At 36.9% G+C, this 23,792-nt stretch overlaps 1 protein-coding gene across 2 annotated transcripts in view; it reads right to left on the reverse strand.

Moving 5' to 3' along the window:
- Positions 1-23,792, reverse strand: part of PRIM2 (DNA primase subunit 2) — a 132,030-nt gene that overhangs the window by 25,526 nt on the left and 82,712 nt on the right. For both annotated transcript variants that reach the window (XM_052781835.1, XM_052781834.1), the window contains exons 8-9: positions 23,094-23,166; positions 21,776-21,961 (exon numbers count right to left, since the gene is read on the reverse strand). In XM_052781835.1, the coding sequence (XP_052637795.1) occupies positions 21,776-21,961; positions 23,094-23,166 (259 nt within the window). The remainder of the gene's footprint in view (positions 1-21,775; positions 21,962-23,093; positions 23,167-23,792) is intronic.

Here is a 23,792-nt window from a genome sequence, read left to right on the forward strand (position 1 = left end):
AATAGTAAATGAAGACAATTTTTGCTAGCAACACAGCTGGGCTTACCAACTCTTCCTCAGAAAGAAGAGTAAGACTGTATGAGGATGTGCTAAAGGTGCATGCACATACTTGGGAAGGGCCGGGAGAACAGGCACCCTCCCCTTAGCTGAGTCCTGCTGTTGCTCTTGCAGGAGCCGCAAATGGTATATTTACTCCGGAAAAACAGCAAACATCAAATACAAAGATGTGCATATTTTAATTACAAGCCTCTGAGTGAACCTGTTAAACTGAAGATGGAGTCTGTGATCCTACAGCCACCTATTCTTCCACCCAGAAGCTCCGGAACCTTTCCTCCTTCTTTGCAAAAGATGAATGAAAGCATATTTCATTTGCTTAACAAAGGATATTTGAGCAAGCAGTTACATTAGATTAAATTAGTTTTTTGTACGGGAAAAGCAAATCTTGTATGCTTCAGGATGTATTGCTTAGTTTGCCAGAAAATTAACACCCCTCTTTAACAGCTCTGTATACTAAAATCTTGAGCTGTACTTTTCACATCACTTGCCTTAATGCCCACAGAAATTACTTTTACTACCTAACTCATTAATTTATGCTGAGAAGCAGCTCTTGCAGTAAATAGAAACAACAGCTACATAATAACGCAACATGGCCTTGGGACAGCTTGGATATTTTCTCACTGCTTTCTTGTAATCCTGTTTGGATCTCAGAGTTTTTGCAGTGGCAGATGGCAGAAAATAACATAGCTACGTGGTGCAAGTTAGCACCCACGCAGTTACATGCTTCACTAAGAACTCTCTCATCCTTGTGATTCAGCGTTTCTTATCACTGATCAAGGAAACAGGATTCTAGCAGGGCCAATATCCAACAGGCTGTGTGGTCATCCTCAGTGGGAATAAACCATGAATTGTGGCATTTCATTTCAGGAAACACATCCTGCGGAACAGCCCTCTCTGTACATTGGGGGATGAACTCAATGATCAGACTCGCTCTTTCCTAATACCGTTACTCTAGGATGGGCACACAGAAAAATCCACCTCAGGAGCAATCCCTTTTGCCAGCAAAAGCATCAAGGTATAATTAGACATGTTTGAAATGTGCAGAAATGAGAAGGCAGAGAGGTAGGGAACTGTCCCCTCGTATTTATTCTAACCCCCCAAATCAAAGTGGTAGGATTTTCACAGTTCCTTCAACAAAATAAAACAAATTATGTGCAGCACACATCATGCCTGTAGGTGTTTGCAGGGACATTCTAACTGTCTATAAATTGCTTGGGTTTAAACTATGTCAGAAAAACAGCTTAAAACCTGAAAAACTACTATTACAGTATATTCTAACTGCAATCTACTGTAAAGTCATTATGGCAAAAACCTGTAAAAGGTCAAAACTCGAATTAAGTGATTTGAAAAAACACTTTTTTGGTGATGGCCCTATAAGAACTTTCGAGGACTCTACTGAAGTCTGATATGAACTTGCTCAACAATAAAGGTGCTGCATGAGTGGGTGCATTTACCTTGTTTTCTGCCTGACAGTTTCCATTGAGACAAAAGAAACTCAAGAATACAAAGGCAAAAATTATTCTATTACCATAGAAAAACTGAGTATGCACATACATCCCACCCTAGTCTGTGCTAAATATCAATGGAAACTTACTGCCAAAATTACAATGTCACAGAGTTATAAAACAGCAACATTAAAACAACATCATTATATTATTGAGTATCTACACCTACTAGATCACCTACTGTTGGTAAGGCTTTGGAACAGGGATTCTCTGCAACCTTTTAACTGTATGGCCCACATCTCAACTATCTCAGTTATTTTTCCTCTATTTAGCTCTCTAAGCTTTCCAAAAACTGCAAGGCATTTGCAATTTATGTGCTGGGTGGATGGGCTATGAGGGAGAAAGGGATCAAGAAATATGTCTCATTTAAGCCGTGAACTGATTCACACTGAAGCCAAGAAGCTGAGGCAAAGACAGCCCTTTAACAACATCTCTATCAAAATTCATCACTTAGGTGCTGGCTGGCATGTGCAAATCTTGGGATTAGCAGCAGTGTGAATTTTTATTTTAAAAGAGTGTAAGTCAACTGTCTGAGTTTTAACTTCATCACTGAAGATATCAAGTTTTTTGAGGACTTCTCTTTTCTCCAGGCAAGGCTGTAGGATGCACGTGATGCCTGGTCTGAAAAGCACTGCTGATGACAAGTGGGTAGTTTCGAGTTTTTATGCATCAGTATTTGTTGTAATGAACCAAGATGTCCAGTGTATGGTACTGAATGTACTAATGATGATCCCAGAACAGGTGACACCAAGCCTTTCTTAGACTTCTTCTCCCTATAAGAAACTAAGCTCTTAGCACTGATCAGTGGGACTAAACCACTAGTCCAAAGCCACAATCAAGGAGGCTGGGGGAAAGTTCCCTGGGCATAGACGAGCATACTATACCAAGGAACTTACATTTTGCTTTTATGTGGTATATTCACATGAGTATCAGACTAATGCAGATTAATTTGCCTTGTAACTGTTAGTTAAGACACACACACTTCTAGCCTTCACTAGAAGACATACAAGTTATAAATTAAGGTATAAGTAAGGTATAAATAAAAAGGTGTTAAAAAAAAAAAAGATATATAAGCATAAATTTGCAACTGATATAGCCTAATACCAGATTACTACATTCCAGACAGAAATTTAAGGAAATGTATTTTCAATAAACTCTGGTCACATAAATGCACACAAGATCTTTGGATATGGAATGAGGTTGTACACCAAAAGGACCATTTGGCAGGTATACGCTCCCCTTGGAAGAACAAAGAAGGAAGAATGGGTCATGTGTACCTCATAATTATCAATTTCATAGAATCACAGAATCACAGAATGGTTTGGGTTGGAAGTGACCTTAAAGATCATCTAGTTCCAACCCCCCTGCCATGGACAGGGACACCTTCTGCTAGACCAGGTTGCTCAAAGCCCCATCCAACCTGGCCTTGAACACTGCCAGGTATGGAGCAGCCACAGCCTCTCTGGGCAACCTCTTTCCAGTGCCTCACCACCCTCACGGTGAAGAACTTCTTCCTTATATCTCATCTAAATCTACCCTCTTTCGGTTTAAAGCCATTACCCCTTGTCCTATCACTACATGCCCTTGTAAAAAGTCCCTCTCCAGCTTTCTTGTAGGTTCCCTTTAGGTACTGGCAGGCTGCTATAAGGTCTCCTCCGGAGCCTTGTCTTCTCCAGGCTGAACAACCCCAACTCCCTCAGCCTGTCTTCACAGGAGAGGTGCTCCAGCCCTCTGATCATCTTCGTGGCCCTCCTCTGGACTCGCCCCAACGGGTCCATGTCCTTCTTATGTTGGGGGCCCCAGAGCTGAATGCAGTACTGCAGGTGGGGTCTCAGGAGAGCAGAGTAGAAGGGGAGAATCACCTCCCTCGACCTGCTGGTCACGCTTCCTTTGACGCAGCCCATGATACGGCTGGCTTTCTGGGCTGCAAACGCACATCGCTGGGTCCTGTTGAGCTTCTTGCCAACCAACACTCGCAAGTCTTTCTCTGCAGGGCTACCCTCAATCCAGTCTCTGCCCAGCCTGGATTTGTGCTTGGGATTGCCCCGACCCATGTGCCCGACCTTGCACTTGGACTTGTTAAACTTCATGAGGTTCGCACGGGCCCACCTCTCAAGTCTATCAAGGGCCCTCTGGATGGCATGCCTTCCCTCCAGCGTGTCGACCACACCACACAGCTTGGTGTCATCGGCAAACTTGCCGAGGGTGCACTCAATGCCACTGTCCATGTGACCGACAAAGTTGTTAAACAGCACCGGTCCCAATACCGACCCCTGACAAATGCCACTTGTCACTGCTCTCCACTTGGCCATCGAGCCATTGACCACAACTCTTTGAGTGTGACCATCCAGCCAATTCCTTATCCACCAAGTGGTCCATCCATCAAATCCATGTCTCTCCAATTTAGAGACAAGTATGTCATGCAGGACAGCGTCAAATGCTTTGCACAACAATTTGATACAACTGAATACACTTTCAAAAGAGAACAATAACAAACAACATTCCCAAGGCCTTCCAGCTACAGCAGAATAAAAGTAACATCATCAGTGAGAGTTACTTTCCTTATATCAGTTGTATTTGCAGATTAGTATGCAGATCTGGAAATAGAACTAGGTCCTCCATAAATTTTGTTATCAATTCTGATATTCAGTGTGTGTATTAGGATGGAAAATAATTTGCTGACAGGTCTTCCAAGACCTGCGTGCTCAGGTTCACACTTCCGCAAAACTTTCATGTTTCAGTTTAACTACTTTTATATACTCATGCAATTTTTTATACATCTATTCCTTACAGTACTGAGAGATTTATTTATTGAAAGTCTAACAACTAAGCAAAATGACTGCAGTAATTTTGTCTAGCTTCTTGGCTGACCAGATTAGTTCCAACTCTGCAAAATTCAAAGTAGTAATGGTTTAACACCTTTTTTTAAACAGTCATTGGATAATTTCCTGTCTCAAAATCTTGAGCTTGTATGGATAACAGCTTCAAATTCATAAATTTATTGCACAAACTTGTGTACTTTCTGAAATAATTTGTTCACTTTTTCATCCATTTCCTAGGATGTCACTCAAATCATTACTGTTGACACTGCTTAGTTGGCATATCTTTTTCCAAGAAACTTTTTTTTTTAAGCTCACTCTTAAAATAACCTCAACTGGAGGTTATCTTTTCCCAAACACAGTTGTCATTGAGGAGCACAAATAAATGCTTCTCCATCTGCCAACAACAAAAAGTTTCAATTTATCCTAAATTCTCCACCTGCAGCACAATTTGTACCTTAAAGGTACACATCAGAGACATCAGCTAAAATTGAGCTGGAAAATTCTAATATATTGTGTAGCAGTCATTACAGACTGATTTACATCAAGTACAAAAAACCTCTTCCCCTCCGATTTCAGGTTTTCCAAACCACATGAGGCAAGAACTACTTTGCCCTGGAGATGGCTCCATCTACCACAAGGAAATCAGCAAAGTTTTGGTTAAACTCCTTGTGTACTACCCACATGAATGTAAACTGCGTGGCTGATGAACGAGTTTTTGGGCTACCCCAGACCACTCATGCAAGAACATGATAATGTAGGCTTTTATTTACAGTAGTCTAAGCTTGCCTTAATATAACATAGCTAAATACACAATTTACATACACTATTTCTCCACACATTTACATGGACCAAGACTTTGAACCAGGAAAAATATAAAATAAACCATAGCAGGCTGTCTTCTGCCTTAAGACACTGCATCAAATTATCAGCACAACACATCTTAAAGCCATCCACTATAACAACATGATTTTCCTTAGGCACACACTTGGTCATCTATGAAACATTTTATTAGCTACTTCAAGACATTGCAGTATTTCTTTCTGTATCTAAGTTATCAATACTTTTTTTTTTTTTGTCTGTTCATGTTTCATGTACATTATATTGAAAAAATTCAGATACAGAAGATGTATTTCAAAACAGATGGTCGAAGAAGAGACATTTCAATTCAGATTTGATTGTTTGCAGCAAACACTGAAGGAGTTGCTTTCAAACTGAAGCCTCTAAACAAGAAACTGGCACAAGGAAGAATGCTCTTTTGTAGACGGCCACTGTAAGTTTCCATGGGTATAACAGCTTGTGGACATCATAAAGGTAAATGCTACTTTAAAAACTACTTTAAACAACAATTAAGAGCATGTAAAATTGTGACTTCGTTTTAATGTTCACCAGTAAGAGTAGGAAAAAAAATACTAAGTTATGTTTGTTATAATACTTGATTAATTTCTACTTCTGGTAAACTGAAATGTCTCTGTGACTACAGAATTATACAGTAGTCTTTGTTTAAAGATTATTTCTACAGAACATGATCTGATTCCCTTAGCATAATGTCCTACTTTCTTGGCATAGTATCACCTATACATAGCATTTTTCTTAGAGAAAAAGAGATATATCTGAAAGAAATAAACCCTTTCCATATTACACTGCACTGATCTCCAATTCTTTATGGGATTATAATGCCTAAGTCATTTCACATAGTACTCTACTAATTATACTAGTCATTTTCTCTAATATCGGTAATATTTCCAAAAATTACAAACTTAGAAAAAGATGAAAATGCTATGTATCTGTGAATATCACTGTTTTGATATTCCCAAGAATCATTATTTTTCCTGAATATTTGCTTAACTTACTGCAAAATTTTCAGTAACACTATCAAAAAAAGAAAAATCTGAAAGAACAGCCGTTTTAAGGCAAAAATCAGCTTGTGGGTGACAATTTCACCTATATCAGAATTCCACTAACAAATTAATACACAATCCTATTGAAAATACTGAAAGTTTCATGCTGGAGGTTCAGAATGTTACTGAACATAGAGGTGTAAATTCCTTGTCATTTCAAATGAAACAACTACCCCAAAAAATAGTCATGTTTATGAATTATAATCAAGAATTATAAGGAAATTGGGAATTATAGCAAGAAAATAAATATTTTAGATGGTAATTAACACTGAACAGGTGATGAGAACTTCTGTTGCATTTTTTTAAATAGAAGAAAATATTAAAGCTTATTTTAAACAAGAATTAAAACAGCTCAATTAAAATGGCAATATTTGACAGCACCATAAGAGATACCATGCTTTTCTTAAGTATCTATAAAAATACTTCGATATTTTCCTTCAAATAACAAATGAACACTCAATAAACCTGATTACTGTAAACATGGGCTTTTTTCAACAGATATCTGCAGACCATTCTCCACAGTTTTAAGGAAGTCTTAAGAAAAGTCTTCCTAACATCAGAGAACAATCTTGAATCCTTTACTAAATATTTAGTCCATAAAACACTCATTTAGAAAGTTTAATATGAGATGGAAAAAAAAAAAATCCAATAATCAATTTCTAAACCAAGAAACCTCATTCAGTTAGGAAAAAAACCCACACTGCACTTCTGGTACTCCATGGATTACAAGCACACCAATGCCTTTCAGATTGTTCTGCTGATGTTTTTCAATCAGTGTTTCTCACATTTCAATATTCAGGGAAGTTAACTGATGTAACTTGGAAGTGTACCTTTCAGCAGAAGGTAAGCAGTAAATTAGGCAGGCTATTCGTTTCACGAGAAGTGGCAGAGAATAAGAGTCCCCAAAACATTCAATGGCAAAGCACTGAATGCACGGAAAGCATTATCATTGAAAGAGATGTAAGAGTGTTAACAGATTGCAAAGTAGACAGAAATTTGGCATGTGGTACAATAAAAAACGACTTAGTTAAACAGAAGTAGAATAGTAACTAAATGTGTGCATCTGTAGGAATAAGATTCAGCTCCAGACATCTAAATCCAGACGTCTCCCATTATTGTCAATGGAGGTCAATGCAATCAGAGGAGCCTGGGGAGCAATTCAATTTACCCCAACACAGGCACCTAGAGGCTCGTTAAATAAATCATTCTCTAGACACTATTGACTGTATAGGCTAGATCTCTATTGATTATAACAGCAGCTTAGGATCCCAGTGCAAAGAATATGTATACCAAGGAGAAAATAAATTCAGTAAGTCTGTATCAGAATTGGGAGAAATCCATACTTATAAGTATACTACTGCAGCACGTATTACAGATCCTCAGAGAAGATGGATGAAGACTGGCCAGGGACCTCTGCAAAGTCCAAAACCTAAATTCCTACTGCTTATCCAAGCTCTATCAATACTCTAAACAAGAGTGCTCTCATATGATGTTCTATAGTTTTATTTGAGCACAGTGAACATATAACACATTTACAGTCTCATGTAGCTCATGATCTATTACACTGTGGCGTATACTGGAACCTAGATCAGCATGTACAATAAAAACCTAAATGTATAGGGAAGAAATAGGAAAGAAGACTGATGTCAGCGTGGAGACATGTTTTCACTTTGTGAAGAATCCTGAAATGTATCCAACTGGACTCTGGTTATAAGACCAAGCAGCAATAAAATGCAGGACTGGGACATGAGGTTTAGACTGCACGCCGACAGAGGGTTTATTCTCACTAGTCTGCCACAACATCTTAAAGCTATGGATGAAAAGACAGAGGCATTCAGCAGACCAGACTGCAATAGGCCAAACTGGCAGCCAAATGGACTTCGGAAGAGATTTAGAGAAGAGCCACTACTCTCGGCTCCAGCTCATACCCTAGATATTTGGGATATCTTCTGCTTCACTGAAAATAGTCCAATGTGTTACCATGTCCAATTATTATCATTTAACTCAACAGTCTAGCATAGCAGGCTCCTTCATTCTAGTAATAATAATTTTTCTTATAAGGAAGGAGAAAAAGCATACCAGAAAGCAAAGCTATCCAAGCAGCCATACTACAAACTGGAAATTTAGCGGGGTATGATTACTCCCAGGTCACTGGGAGACTAAAAGAGAAACTCACAAATGAGAGAAGGTCTGAGGAAAAATTTTCTTAGCCATTCCAGCCAATCAAAATTAGCAGGACCTGCCTCACTTTGAACAAGAATCTTGGCATTAAAACAACAGACGTGTTCAACCACAGCACCAGAAATTAGTCCAAAGGAACAGTGTGTATTGATCTGCTCTTGAAAAGCACTGCTGCTGGCATAGGCTGCAATTCACCTATGCTAGGGTGTTCCCAATTTCAAAGACCTCTAGAGGATACTGGAATTAATCCAAGGAAGTCTGGCTCATTATCCAATATCCCAGTTCTACTCAGTACATCTGCCAGAGAGTCAAAAGATCTCAGCAAGGTCACCACAACAGTTGAAGTTCTCTGTCTATGCATCATTTCCAAAGAGCAATCATCTCCTGACACAGTGGAAGACATCATCTGCTCACTGAATTATTTGTATTTTCCAAGCTGGTTGAACTACGCAGCATTCCCTAAACATGCAAACTTTGAAGCAGAGACTGGAAGGTTTTGCACACCTTTTGGACTACTTAAACCACAGAACTGTTCTTATCTTTAAAACCACGTACCTGCATAGGGAGTTCACCTGAGTAAGCACTCCCCATCTTGACTGATTAGATATCGTTGAATTACTTTCTTAATTTATCATCGCATCCTCTTGCAAGCACCCTTGTGGTGTAGCAATGTTATTAGGAATCCTTTATAGACTGTTATTCCTCAATCTATACACTGATCAGAATGACATATGAAGCCAAGTTCAGCATTAAATGACAAAACGCATGCCAGAAGCAAGGTGAGTTAAAAACACAAAGGCAGGCCTTCTTCATTGATATGAGATTGAGTGGTAAATTGCTGTTACCATCAGGTTTTAACAGTCCAGCAGCAAAGCACTTTTCATTCATTAGAAATCTATGACTGACCTAATCTAGGCTGTAATGAGATACAGTAAAGTCCAAGAGATTCAATTTTACCTTAAGCCTCAGATTTGCAGAAGATACAGCATCACTCAGAGATCCAGTGACTTGGGCTGGAGAATATGCCTTCAACCAATCCAACTGACAAAGATATCAACATGTGATACAACTGCGGCAAAAAACTTGCCTTTTACTGAGATACAGTTAAACCTCTTGGACAAGGATCAGTGTCAGAACAGAAGGATATTAAGTGCCCACTCACGTAATGTCTCAAGATACCAGCAAATCCCCAGTATAAGTGCATATTAAAAAAAAAAAATTCTGGATAAATTGATCATTGGAAAAAATCAAGTAAGTCTGAAAATAAAACTACAAGGAGGCTGAGTAATTAATACGTTTCCTCAGACTGATAAGTATTCCTTATGTCTACTCTTGAAACATGTAGGCTTAACTTTTTTGATGCAGTCATAAAAGAATGACAAAAACAAGGCATTAAAACACAAAGCCATATGTGGAGATTTTATGTTTGTCAGCCTGTTTAAATAGAGTAAACTACATATTGGAGCTCTCCAAACAGCACAGTTTGGCTCAAGAACACTGGCATTCTCTCTGTAAAAACTCTGCTGTAAAAACAGATTTTTTTCTTTATTAACAGCACAATAAAAGACAAAATTACATTTTAAGATGATATTCAAAGGAAAGAGAAGTGCAGAAAAACAGATATTAGCCCTTGCTGCCATAATAAGGAAAACTGCTTACATATAAAGACCCTTTTGTACTCTACCTTATGGACAGTGCACTGCAATCAAGACATATTTGAACTCTAGACTACAAGTATGACAAGAGTCTTTCTGCATTCAACAACAGAAGAAAGCTTGTTTTAAACCACACAAGACTATTTTCCCATCTTTAAATTTTTTTTTTTTTTTTACTTTTATTAATTCACCATTAATTAAAAGATGTCTTGAATGCAGGGAAAATGCAAATGGAAAAATAAAGAAGCTCTACTGCCAGACTGCTCTGAACTGTCTCAGGAGAAGTAACATGCACCCGACTTTTCAGTGCCTGCTGTAAGGTTCTAAAAACAGGGAAATAACTCTGGTAACAAAACACAAGAAAAAGCCCAATGATTGTAATTAATCTAAAAAACCAATCTTCTTTGTTTTTTTTTAAAAAAAAAAGATTCCTCAGAGTTTCACTGGTATTGCCCCAGTCCTCATGCCCCAAACCCAACTCCATTAAGTAGATGAATTAGAAAAAGAAAAAAAATCAGAATTTAAACAATGAAACTTGCCATAAAGACCCCTTCTGCTCCCCCATGTACAGCAGGGACATTTGTTTTTCTCCTTGTGTGAGTGGACTTAAGAAGGGACATAGGGAACAGGAAAAGCTCAGAGCACACGACATTATGCTGAATTCAGTTTCACAGCTAAATAGCATTGTACGTTTCAATATAAAATCAGAACCTAACCTTCTTTCTAGCAGTAGTAACCTCTATAATGTTGAAATACTTCAGCCCTATCACAGTAATTTAACTTTCCTAAATCCATATATTAAATTTCTGAAACATAAATTGTGCATAGCACAAATAATGTATAAAAGAGCTGTCCTGACTTTATTCATGAGATTCAATAGATTTCAAAGACATGTGGCAGAATGTTAAATTAATTCTGAAAGTAAAAATACATTTTTATTTACATCGTGCCTATGTGGTATATCAGCAGAGTACACAGTTGATACAGCATGCTGCTTTTCTGGATGACTGAATATGAAATATAGCCACGATTTGCTGGCTGAATATAGACAGATGGAGTATGACAGCTATATGATGTTACGACAATTACATGGACATTATCAAAAGAGAAGGCAAAGTATACAGAATTCTGGGTTTTGTTTTGGAAGTCAGTTTATATGATTACAGGAAATCTGAACATTTAATAAAATAATTTAAAAATATTCTTTCAAACAATGATATCAAGATTAATAAACTATTCTATCAAAACTCTTTTGTTCAAAAAGCACAGGAACACAACTGGAAGAGACCTGCTATGTCATTCAGTTTGTCCTGGAATGTAATAAAAAGATACAAATGAATATATTTGCATCTCAAAAATAGTTAACCCCTGTTTCAGAACTTGGGAGTAAATAGCCGAAGAGCTTAAATACATTACTGGTGGTGTACGTGGCAACATACAGCAGGTGTTTTTCAGCAGATGGCTATAAAGAGAGAGCTGCATGGTTAAGAAGGTATTCAACAGAGCCTGCTAAAGACCATATTTAGTGATGCTCAGATACTTCACAATTGCCGAACTTAGAAATTTGGCAACCAGATAGACAAACCTATCTATTACTTTTCTTAAAATGTCATGAACTTACTTATTTACTGCTGCTGTGATGACTAATAAAACGGAAACCTCTTCTGACAAGTACACAGCCTTTCTATAGAGATAATAAAGTGCAAGTCTGACGAGCGGTTCAAGACTACAAAAGGAATCTTAGAAAATTAAACGTCTGGCTTTAACATCCATTTTTATACATACAATTCTGAAAAGGTTCTACAGTATGGAAAAAAAATGTGCGTTTCTGGGAACAAAACAAGTCATAAGACACCAGATTCTGATCTAAATTACTTTTAGTACAGGAAAGATACTTACTGCTTTCATTCTTGTCAGTGCAAGAAACTTATCACTAACCTGTTCATGCACTAGATAACTAAATACAGATTTCAGTGCCTAATATGTAACAACTATGAAAACTGACCCTATTTCTTTTTATGGCAGTTAGTACAGTTAAAATAAACATCACTAAAATTATGCCAGCACTGTAATTAATGTCTCAGAAGAGAGATTATGTAGCTAGAGCTCTTCTCTGTCCCTAAGACATGCCACAGGCTGAAAGACCGTCCAGAATTTCCCTGTATAACATAATTCAGATGATGAAAACTGAAAATCAAAAGGGCAGATACATTTTTAACAGGTTAAAAAAAAGGCTGAACAAATTGAAGTAATTTAAACTGAATAATCATAGGAAAATGCCACTGTAACTTTGGCTTCACAGCAAAGACTGCAGAATTCCAGTTTTAAAAGAACATAATTGAGAAATGTGGTAGCAACTGAAAAAGGGATTGTGTTTGGAGTGAAAGAGCACACATTTTTACCATAGCACTTATTACTGTGATTCCTAGAATATTTATTTGCCCACACAATAACCTCCAAGTATATCATAGTCTAAAATTATTTTATGTTTTCTAGTACATCATCACCAGTTGTGGTCTATTTGAATAACACCCATGAAACAAAAATATGGTGAAAACCAACGTTTTTATACCGGCTCCATTTCACTGAAAAAATATTGCTTTAAGCAATTTCAATCTATTACACAAAAATTAACTTTTTTTTTTTAATTCTAAGGGTTTTTTTAAAAACAAAGTTTCTGTAAGAAAGATACTGTCTTACAAAAAAGTTAAAATATAAAATGACAATTAGTGAAACAGATTCTTGTCAATATTCAGTAAGCTTAGGTAACTAAGATACACTGATAAGCTATTAGTAGCTTAAGGCCTGAGAAAAACTTTCAGAAGGAAATACACAGAAGCATGATTGAGTTTAATATACATCTACATTAGCTACAGGGCATAATTAAAACTATATCACTCTCTTAAATCTACATAATTATGTCCCAAAGACACTTTCTCTTTAGTATCCCCAACGTTACTGATAAACCAGTAAGAGCCTCAGGTTTAAAAGCTCAGGCAATATTGGTTTAAAGTAAAATACAACCTTACAAGTAAAAGGGTAAAAAAGTATGGGTTTGGTTTGGTTTTATTCCTTCTAGTGCTCAGAACTCCAAATGTGGCAGGCAAAACAAAACTCTAACGCACAGTGAAAGAAAACAGTACCAACTGAAGTTGCAGATTACTCCCCTGCCAAAAGGTACAGGGAATTGATGCAGCATCTACCACTAGGGGTAAAAAAAAGTGAACATGACTAATTTTGGAAATCTCAATAACTCCATTAACTGATACTAAAAAGCATCATTAATTTGGGGGAGTGGCGGAGGGGGGGGGATGACCCTTTTACCGGTGAATATTCTACCTGTAAATTTAAATACCACCCAAGTTAACTAGCTGGATTCAACAGCACAACATTATGCACCACTTACCATGTATTACTATTCTTACTCCAATTTTTTAAACTTCTGAATCAGTTAAATCATGTGCAGGTTATACACACACACATATACACACACATCGATATTCATTTATTTACATATTTGTTATATAAAGGTGTAAGTTAACAGTACCTTTTCAGTCATGATTACAGATATTGCATATGGGTATAAACGGTGAAAAACTGATTACTTTCACCTTATTTTGCTGAAGTAAGTGGTAGGACATTTCTACCATGTATCACAAAGAACATCTCATCTTATAGTCATATCTGATTTCTCACCATCTGACTTCATACATGTCAACTGGAGCTATGATGTGCTTAATTTACTTGCCTAATCTGGAAAAAGAAGTAAAATGGACTAAGAGAGAAAGAGTCACAGAACACATATCTATAGTCTTCGTTTAATAAAGAGGTCAGAGCAGCAATACCTACAAACTTGCACACGTTTGTGTGAGTATTGTGAACAATGTAGATAGATGTTACTGGTAAATCTCTTTGCAGCAGTCAGGCTTTCCTATTTACAGGAAAGTAGAAATAGTATCAACTGCTTTGCAAAACTTGTGTTATTAATCATATCATGCAGTGATGCCCATAAATACAACATGACATGTTATTTTAACGACAGCAGTTCCATACTACTACTTAACCATAAGTCCTAATAAAAATCACCATCTGATGCAAACAACTTTAAACTATTTTGATTTGATCTCACGATGCTTAATTAAACAGGAAGCAAACGGCTATCTCTAGCTCTAACTAGATGAGCTAATTTTCTGCAGTCTTTCCAGAATGATTGCATCCACAACACTAAACAGAAGTAACACTGACAACGCTGACAGTGACTTCCCTTTAGCCACGGGCCAGGGTTATGTGTTTACAGGCATTGCTAATATTCTCTACATTTGATAGAGTCAGTGAGGAATCTTATCCCAGCACCTTCCTAGGACTTAGCAGAATTTAACAGGACTCTGCAAGAAGGTATTCACGTTTCATCACACTTCTTGGAATACAATCAAATGCAACCCCTGTGAGCATGCTTTCTCAGTCCTCTCACTTCCAGAATCCGTTACAGATCTCTTTCCTATTGCTTTGGTCAATAGGTATACAAAACAAACTGAAGAAATCAAACCACGCAGACCAGTATGTCAGTAATATGCCAACAGCACTCATTTGAGTGTTTCAAAATTCTGAAGTGCTCCACAAGAGAAGGGAACAGAATGATAGCAAGCGTAAATGAACGCGTACAGGACACGAAGGACACAGAAGACAAATTCCCATCTATAAAACACAACTTTAGATAAAAATGATAATATATGATAGCAAGAATCTTGCATAGACTTAACATACTTACTGTGATATAGTTATTGCTCAAAAAAATCCAATTTTAATGACAATTGAAGCTTATTTCCATTCAGCTAAAGAAGGATATTATGATCCCTTGGACTAAACTCTGTGGCCAGACCACAGAGGTTTTGCAAGAAATTCCTAGTTTTCAGGCTCAGCTCTAACCATTCATATGGAACCAAATGGGGAAACATAATAGCTGTTCACAATGTTAAGTGCTCAGGATTTTCAGTTATTTGAGTCCAACTCCTCATTGCTTTTTATTAGCAAATTACTGTAGCCAAAGGAAAGAAAACAAAATGTTTTTCCAACTACAACCAACAAGAAAATTCTACTAATTCAGCTTGACTCAGAAACAACAACAGCAATCCACGCATTTATGGCTTCAAGTTATGCTTTTAATTCTCATGCCTAGTTGTATAAATTTTGACTATAAACCAAATTCACTCAAAACACCTCTTCTGTATTGTTTATTAAAATATAAAACAAACTCCAGACTACCCTCTTCAGTCGAGATTACACCAGCTAACAGATCTCAGCAGCCATCTCTCTTCACATGAATATCATCTTCAGCAACAGTTATGTCCCATTTGAACAATCCACCTGTTAACCTCCAGGCTTCAATCTATATGCAAAAAAAACATTAAGGAAGCTATATGAAAGGAGTAGATCTCCTGATCATTGATTCACTGCCATAAAGCTGATTTCTGGAAACTGACATTACTATGGAGTTCACACTATCGACATTGTTAACTTGGTGTTCAGTGTATCACTGTGGCAAAGACTGTTCAGCTCCTAACAACAGACATCTTGGTCAAGCCACTTCACAGTTTTGCACAAATACTCTGATTTCATAGACCAGGCTGTTCAGAGGAATACCACAAAGGACTATACCAAAACCAAATAAAACAACAACAAAAAAAACCCCCTCAAACCAAAACCACACAAAAGAACTCAGGAATGCTGAAATCTAAAAGTCCTTTTCTTTAGTCTTTGGGGTTGAAATTAGAATTAAATATTAACTTTTACTTCAAGCCTACATACCTAGGATGCACTTGGACCACCTACTGTCTTGAAATCCCCATAACAATTGCATATTACTGTTTTTTTTCTTCAAACTTGCATTTAAAGAAAAGGTTTAATGTAAATTCGATAGTAAGTTTGGGAATCAAAATGAGTCATGTAAATGAAAATGCATTTTCATGTTTCTTCTGACAATTACATCACTTTTAGCCTGCTATTAAAGCAACTTCAAGAGCTAACTTTAATAGAACACAAAAAACATTTTGAAACATAACAGTATTTTGACTTACTTTATGCTCAGTTATACTAGGTAAGCATAGCCATTCAACATATAATAATGTTATGAAAAGAATGTCATTTTTGCCAATACAGAATAAAAATCATTCACTCAAAATCTTTAAAATTCACCTGTTATATCTCACTACAACTAAAGTATGAAATGATCATTTCCAAATAATGAAAGAGAAATACAGATAGTAAGTGGTTCTACTGAAGCTAATTTTTACAGTCACTGGTAGAAGAAAAAAAAAATTCTATTTCATTTTATGAGAGTTTAACACAAAAATACAATTTAATCAAGAACTTGACTGTCTAGTCCCCTGATAACCAATGAAAGCAAGGGCAATATGCCTAACTACATTAATACTTTGTTACCATGACGTACTCTTCCACTTCCACAGATTTCAGGGGGATAAGATTTTACAGGTAATATATGCTGGACTTTTATTACATTTTTCTAATATCCTAGAAGAGAGCAAACATTTTCTTAAAGTTCTATAATAGCCTTTATACATCTCAGGAGAATTCAAGCTTAGCCATCTATTTACATTACAGTACTACTGATGTACAATTAAAAAAAGATCAGATTTTAAGCTGCATAGAGGAATTTCAATTATATTTATATCTTTATCTCTTAGATGTCAAATACTGTGGCTTGCTGTCACTCTAGGCTGCAGATTTGTAAGGTTTAAATAATTCAAGAATAAAAGTAGTAAATGACATTCAATTAGAGAATTATAATTAAAAATGTGACAGAATAAAGATCCTTTTCTGATTTATGAATCAAAATATGTTCCCAAAATAGTAGGCACCATTACCCAATATAAAGGGGGCAAGTAAAAAAAGAATCTAGCTGCAAATCAACCCCCAAATCTCAAAGAAATAAGAAAGTAAAATACCAAAACCAAACGTAACCAACTGACTGATAAAGAAAATATTCCTGGGGATTTAAGGAGGTGCAGGTTGTTTTAAAGAACCACCACATTATCCATGCATTATGAATTGCACTGGGGATAGTTGTGCATGCTTAAAAGCACTGCCCCGAAGATGATATCAAGTGCCTATTTTTATTTTCATTTAAATACACGGGGCGGGGGGGGGGGGGGGGGGGGGGGTATAATATAATTGGATAGACCTACAAAGCATTATAGCATAAGCACTTCCAGTTTACATCTATACGTTATATTTGTTTATTCCTTATGATCGTGTCTCCCTCTAGTGGCTGGCCCTCAGAAAAATGTACTTCTACCTGCATTCAGACCTGTATGCAGAATCACAGGATAATTCAAGCTGGAAAGGACCTCAGGAGGTCTCCAGTCAAGCTGCCCCTCATGGAATTTCTGGTTGGCCCTGGTAGAAACATTCAGCAGCAGCTGTTTACAATCAAGGTAAAGCCTCACTTCTGAATCCAGATTCAAGGACCTCTTAAGATCATCTAGAAAAGAAATGGAAGAGCCAGGAAAATCAAATCACTGGAACTACCTCACTGGGATGTATCTTCTTCCCAAAGTTTCACCACTTCTTAACAGAGTAGGAGACCTATTCCTTTGCACATTGATGCAGTATATGGCTGGCAAGTTGTCTGTCCTCAGTTTCATACATGATCATCACATGTGGAAGAAACATCTAGAATATATTAATAATCAACTGAAGCTCAAAAGCTTCATTGTGAAGGGTTTGCTTCTTTACCAGTCACAGACTCTGAGCAAGGTTAAGTCTGAGTAAATGCTCCTCTTCCTTCTTCCAGGAAAACGTCTGTCATGAGGACCTTCACTAGCAGGAAGGGATGAGGAGGCACACCTCAGGAACCTCTGACAACTAGAAAACAGCCTGGTTATTGCCACTTGTGACCAACTGCTACAGAAAACAACAAGCCGTGTGCAGTAAGATGATCTGGAAAATTAAGTCAAGAAGAACAAGAGGCTTCACTAGCCTGAATACCACCACATCCCCCAGGAAAGAGTTCTAGAACACAGGGGCTAAAGAGCCATGTCTTGTTCTGAGTAAGAGGTCACAAGGACGAAAAAGCTGTTCTGTCATCAGGGTAATTTTGTAAATATAGTAACGCTTAAGTTTTGGAGATTTATTAAATAAATAAATAATTTTTTAAAAACCCAAACTCTTGCACAATTTTCAGATGCACTTCAGTAGTATACGCAACAATAATATCAGTGCAATATCAAATTGCAGTATCAAAGGAATTATTTTTCAACACAGAAGTGCACAACTAGTAACTGTCTCTTCTGTAAAAAGTGGTAAATAATCAGAGTACTAAAGAAAGAATTTTATACCACCGTGCACCAAATACTGCTAAGAAAAAGAATATATATCACAAGTACGTATGTAGCAAAGGAAAGCAAAAAGTGATGGGTTGCCCTAAAGTCATCTATCTGCATCAAAACCTTGATTTCAGGCTATTAGCACAAAAAGTAACTGAATAATGCCCTAAGGAAACTGATCCAGCTTTCACTCTTTCCTTTGTTCTAAACACCACATTATCTTTCAAGTCTCCTATTTCACGCTCACAGACTAATCATATAGAAATCATATTGAAAACAATAACAGCCAAGTAACAATCTCCACTATGAGAAGATTTTATTTTCAACTCATCAGAGAATTTTTGCAACTGTACTGTAATTACTTAATTTGCCTTGATTGATCTTACTACTTTCTTGTTTCAAATACTTTAAAAGCATACTGGAGTTACTCCCCTCTTTTTTTTGGGGGGGGGGGGGGGGGGGGGGGAGTATTTTTTAAGCAACAAGAACAGCATGCAAAAGAATCTATGGGAATTAATATCTGTTTAGAGTAAGATTACATTTTATAGAAAAAACAAACCAGCCTTAAAATAACACTGACGTTATGAAGCCAACTGGCATAACCAGTCAGAAGTAACACATCTACCACCATTTGACAGTTGATCCTATCATCTGAACAATAATAATTTACCATTTAGGCACTCCTAGCCTAGCAATTAGCAGAGTAATTTTAATTACAGTGCCTAAAGAAAAAAACATTTTATTTTGCGCTTTGCATTTGCGTCTGTTGTGAACGTGCCAGTACATGATCATTCCCCCCCACCGCCCAAAAGAGCATGTCGACTGGTTTCAGTGCTTTCTTTGTAGGCCCTACTTGTTTTTTATTTTTTTTTTCCCCACTGACTACATGGTTTCACACTTCATTTACAATATACTTTACAGATTCCTCTCTAAAGCTAAAATACTGTTTCTTAAAAACTTTTCTACAGTGTTTTTATCAATGAGCCCTGGGGTATGTCCACATCAGTGATTCAGAGCACGGGAGGAGTTCTTTTTAGTGCAAATTTTCCTTGTGCCTATGCTTAACCTGGTGGTAGGCACTCCAGTGCACCCTGATGTGTCAAGGTAACTTCCTTCCTGCTGAAGACTGAAGTTGTGTGCCAAGAATTATTAGGATTGAGAACTGGTGTAAATGTTGAAGCCATTAAAGATGAATGTGAATACACAATTTTGAAACCATAACCATTTGCTGCAAATTGAACACTCCCTCTTTGCAATACACCAGTCAGTAACAAATAGTCTTAGTCTTTAGCAAGTATCATGCATGTATCTTCACAATGCTCCGGTAAGACAAAACAGTATCATTTTCTCCACTCTACAGGAAAGGAACAATGGCATAAGTGTCAGAAAATAAAAATGTCAAAAGAAGAAACTACCAATAAGAATTGTATTAATCTTCATTTTTTCAGGACATTAAACATTATGTGGCATTTTACTGTGAAAAACCACAGGCCACTGACTTCAATTACAGGTGTGAAAAATCAGCTTTTTTTTTTTTACCCAAGTCTGACGTTGGTTATGTATAACTTGAGAAGAATGAAAATTACATGGAAATAGCAGCCTGCTTCTGAAAAATACAGTAAGTACAACCCCTTGCTTCATTCACAATATGCTTTCTAAGGTTTGAAGCTAAACACAGGATCATAAAATTTCATTTATTTCTAGGGCCTATCAAGAGTTTCAGGACATGGTTTAGTGGGCATGGTGGTGTTGGATTGACAGTTGGACTCGATGATCTTAAAGGTCTTTTCCAACCTAAACAATTCTATGATTCTGAGAGATGCTATAGTAGAAAGTCATAAACCTGTGACTGAAAACAGGATCCAAGGTGCATCCATGTCTTCGTACATGTGCATACACCTAGGGTCAAAGCACAAGCAGGTGGAATCAGACCTGTTCACGTGATTTTTTTTTTAAAACAGAAATAATAAATGTATATATTTACACTGTTATTTCTTCTGATAGCTTGTTTTTATTATTTCAATTTCCTTTAAGCACAGGGAATTGCAAGTGAAAAGTCTGTATTTTCCTAATTCAACTAGGAATTAATTGGCACTCAACTGCAAAATTTAAGTTATTACCTCTCTTCAAATCCTTTCTTGAAATCTTTGTAAGGGAATGCATGTTGGATTTCTTTTTTAACAAAATACATATCTCCTCTTAAATCATATCCCATTTAAGGAGCTAGATTTACAGAGGTTTAGGTACTCCTTCAAATTATACCTCCAAATCCCTTTCTCCGTCCCAAAAAATCTGCAGACCAGTGGATTTATCTTCCGGGACTTGAAAGAGACATATGTACCATAATTCATTGTAGTTAGCATTACTTTCTGCCCCGTATCTTGTATAAATAGCCATGTCCCAGAGAACCTAAGCTAACAAAAGATTGTCTACCAAACACTCCAAAATACTTCATAGTACTCTGGAAAGCTGAGATCTCACAATATTAGATGCAAAGTATCACAGTCCAAACAAAACCAACGTAAGGTCTGAAACATCTGCTCTAACACGTGCCACAGGCCAGGCAGAGACAGATGAAAGAGGAAGCCTGCTTGATTCTACCGAGGCTGTTCAAGGCAAGGAGCAGGTCACAAACCTCCAAAAACTGGCATGCATTTTTCATGCTCGCAAAGAGACAGCATATGTATGTTACACTTTCCTCACTCACAATACTCTCAAAAATATTAGCAAGGGTTAGACCAATAACTAATATATCAATAATACTGCCCATTGCACCGAACAGCATTTTCTCGCTATTTCCTTGAACACACTCGTCTGTCTTCATTCACCTCCAGTTTCTTCTTTTATTCTTAGACTAAATTTGCTAGGGCAAGCTCACCTTACACATAGCTGTCCAATTATTTTTATATTTTTCTTTTTAATTAACCAACAAAAAAAGGCTAACCTTGCCTTTCAGATAGTACTGTTTGTAGTCAGTTACCTGCCTGGTGATTTAATTTAGTCCCATGGTACCTGTATTTCATAAAGGACATTGGTTTCCTAGTGATTTAGTGGTAAAGTAAGATTTTTCTAGTCCTCATCTATAAAAAGCCTCTTTGTGGCTTGCCTTTTTTCCCCATGCTTTAGGAGAATGATCAATAAAATTAATAAAATCATAAGCAAAGAGGAAAAAAACTCCCACCTTTAAAAGACATTACTGTGCCTTTTGCCCAATTACCTACTTTAACAAGCATCTATCCAAATATGTAGCTCAATGTACAAATTAACTACATCCTCACATTCACATATTTAGATAGTTTTCATTTGTTGAATTACCTTGTCTGCATCCACTTTTCCTCTGATAAATTCTTTCTTCCAAAATTCCAGTGCCTGTTCCAGAGTCAAGCCAATGCCTTTCAAGAACAGTCCGTATTGCATACGGCCTCCATGACGGAGATGATGGTTATCACGTAGGGCTTTGTGCAACTGGCGCATGCAAAGAGGGAATGATTTCCCAGAAAGCTGTCAAGAGAAAAATTTGTGTTTGAGGCATACTGATCCTTTAATTTGTAGGATATATGCTTATTGTGATTATTAATAAGCTCCACTTGAAAATGCCAATGGCTGTAAGAAAAGATATGCATGTGCAGAGCACCTTGGGACTGATGATAACACAAGTGTGTCCTTAAGCCATCACATCCAATAACCATCTCAAGAACAAAATCCGAAAGACAGAGTAATACAGGTGGTAATATCAGAATATTTTCTGTTACAAAGCAAGAAAGGTTTAACTGCCATCAGAAAAAATATATCCATAGTTCCATTACAATGTTTCTTGCTTCTTCCTTATTCTAGAATGGCAAGGTGACCTTTGTTAAGTTTTCTGGGGTTGGGGGCAGGGGGAAAGATTATTTGGGTTTTTTTAAACATCTTTGAAAAACTACAAGCAGGAGTAAAATCCATTACAACCGATCTGCAGGTTTTTCCCCTGAAGAATACTATTTCTTAAAAAGCAAGATCTCAGAGATAAAAAAAATGTAAGGTTCAAGTTTACTTGGGCTTTGCATTTTTATTTTTAACAGCTGAGTCATGCCATGGAATTCACTACCAAAGGAACACTGTCATGGTTAAGACAGACACTGAAAACACAAACGATTTCTGAAGTTCAGATAAAGGAGTTGTAATGTGTTTTTAATTGTCTCTGCACCACTGAGGTGGTTTTACATCCATTTTATTTACTTCCTTGTTTTGAAAAACCCTTCTGTAACTCAAAAGTCAAAAAAACAGCACTGAAAAGGCTAATATTGCAACGCAATAATCATAAACTAAACATCATGGGCTGCAAAATTATTAAATAAGAAAATTTTGTTAAACTCTACTTATAATTGTGTTAGGTATTTGTGAAAGTACACAAAATTAAGCAGCAAATTAAGCAATTCGTATAGCTCCAGTCTAAATCCTGATTAGATGCATTTTCAGTTAGTTCTGCTCCTTTTAAACTTTATCATAATTTCATTCAAGTAGTTCTCAAGAGTTACAAAGCAAGTATGAATCAAAAAAAGATAAAGACTCTATACGTTAACTGTACAAAGAGTATTTGAATTTTAAAAGTTACGTATCAACATACAATATAGCTCAAACACAGAGGACTTACAGCATCAATCTGTTCTAGAGAAATTTTTCCAGTGTTCTTTTGCACGCTGTAATCTGGGCCAACATAAGAATGGCTGAAAAAAAAGGCAAACAGTACAACATCATTTAAAACTGTTCAAAAAAATTATTTTTTTTTTAAGTTTACAAATTTAGAAAGAAATTGTTTTACCAATTAAGGGCTGCAAATATTTTATATCAGGCAAAACCAAGAAAACAGTATTTGACAGTTACATAAGTACTTAAGATTTATAAAACCAACATTAGAGTAAACATGGTAAAGAAACCCTCCCTCCCTTTACCTGAAAGGGGTAGTGAGGGGTCATTCAGAATTCAGATCACAGGACCACGCTACTCCTGAGGCTGAGAGAGACCTCTGAAGATCACCTAGTCTAACCCCCTGCTGAAACCAGAGTTACCTACAGCAGGTTGCTAAGCATCTCATCCAGCTGGGTTTTGAGCATCTCCAAGGACAAAGACTCCATAACCTTCTGAGCAACCCGTTCCAGTGTTTGACCACCCCGGCAGTAAAAAACTGTTTTCTTATGTTTAAGTGGAATTTCCTGTATTTCCGTTTGTGCCCATTGCCTCCTGGCCTATCACTGGATACCACTGAGAAGAGTGGTATCCCCCTTATCAGACATCTATTTATACGCGCCGATAAGATTCACACACACCCCCGTCCTGAAATTTATCTCCTCCA

Source organism: Harpia harpyja, chromosome 3 (genome assembly GCF_026419915.1).
Source record: "Harpia harpyja isolate bHarHar1 chromosome 3, bHarHar1 primary haplotype, whole genome shotgun sequence".
Classification (NCBI taxonomy): Eukaryota; Metazoa; Chordata; class Aves; order Accipitriformes; family Accipitridae; genus Harpia; species Harpia harpyja.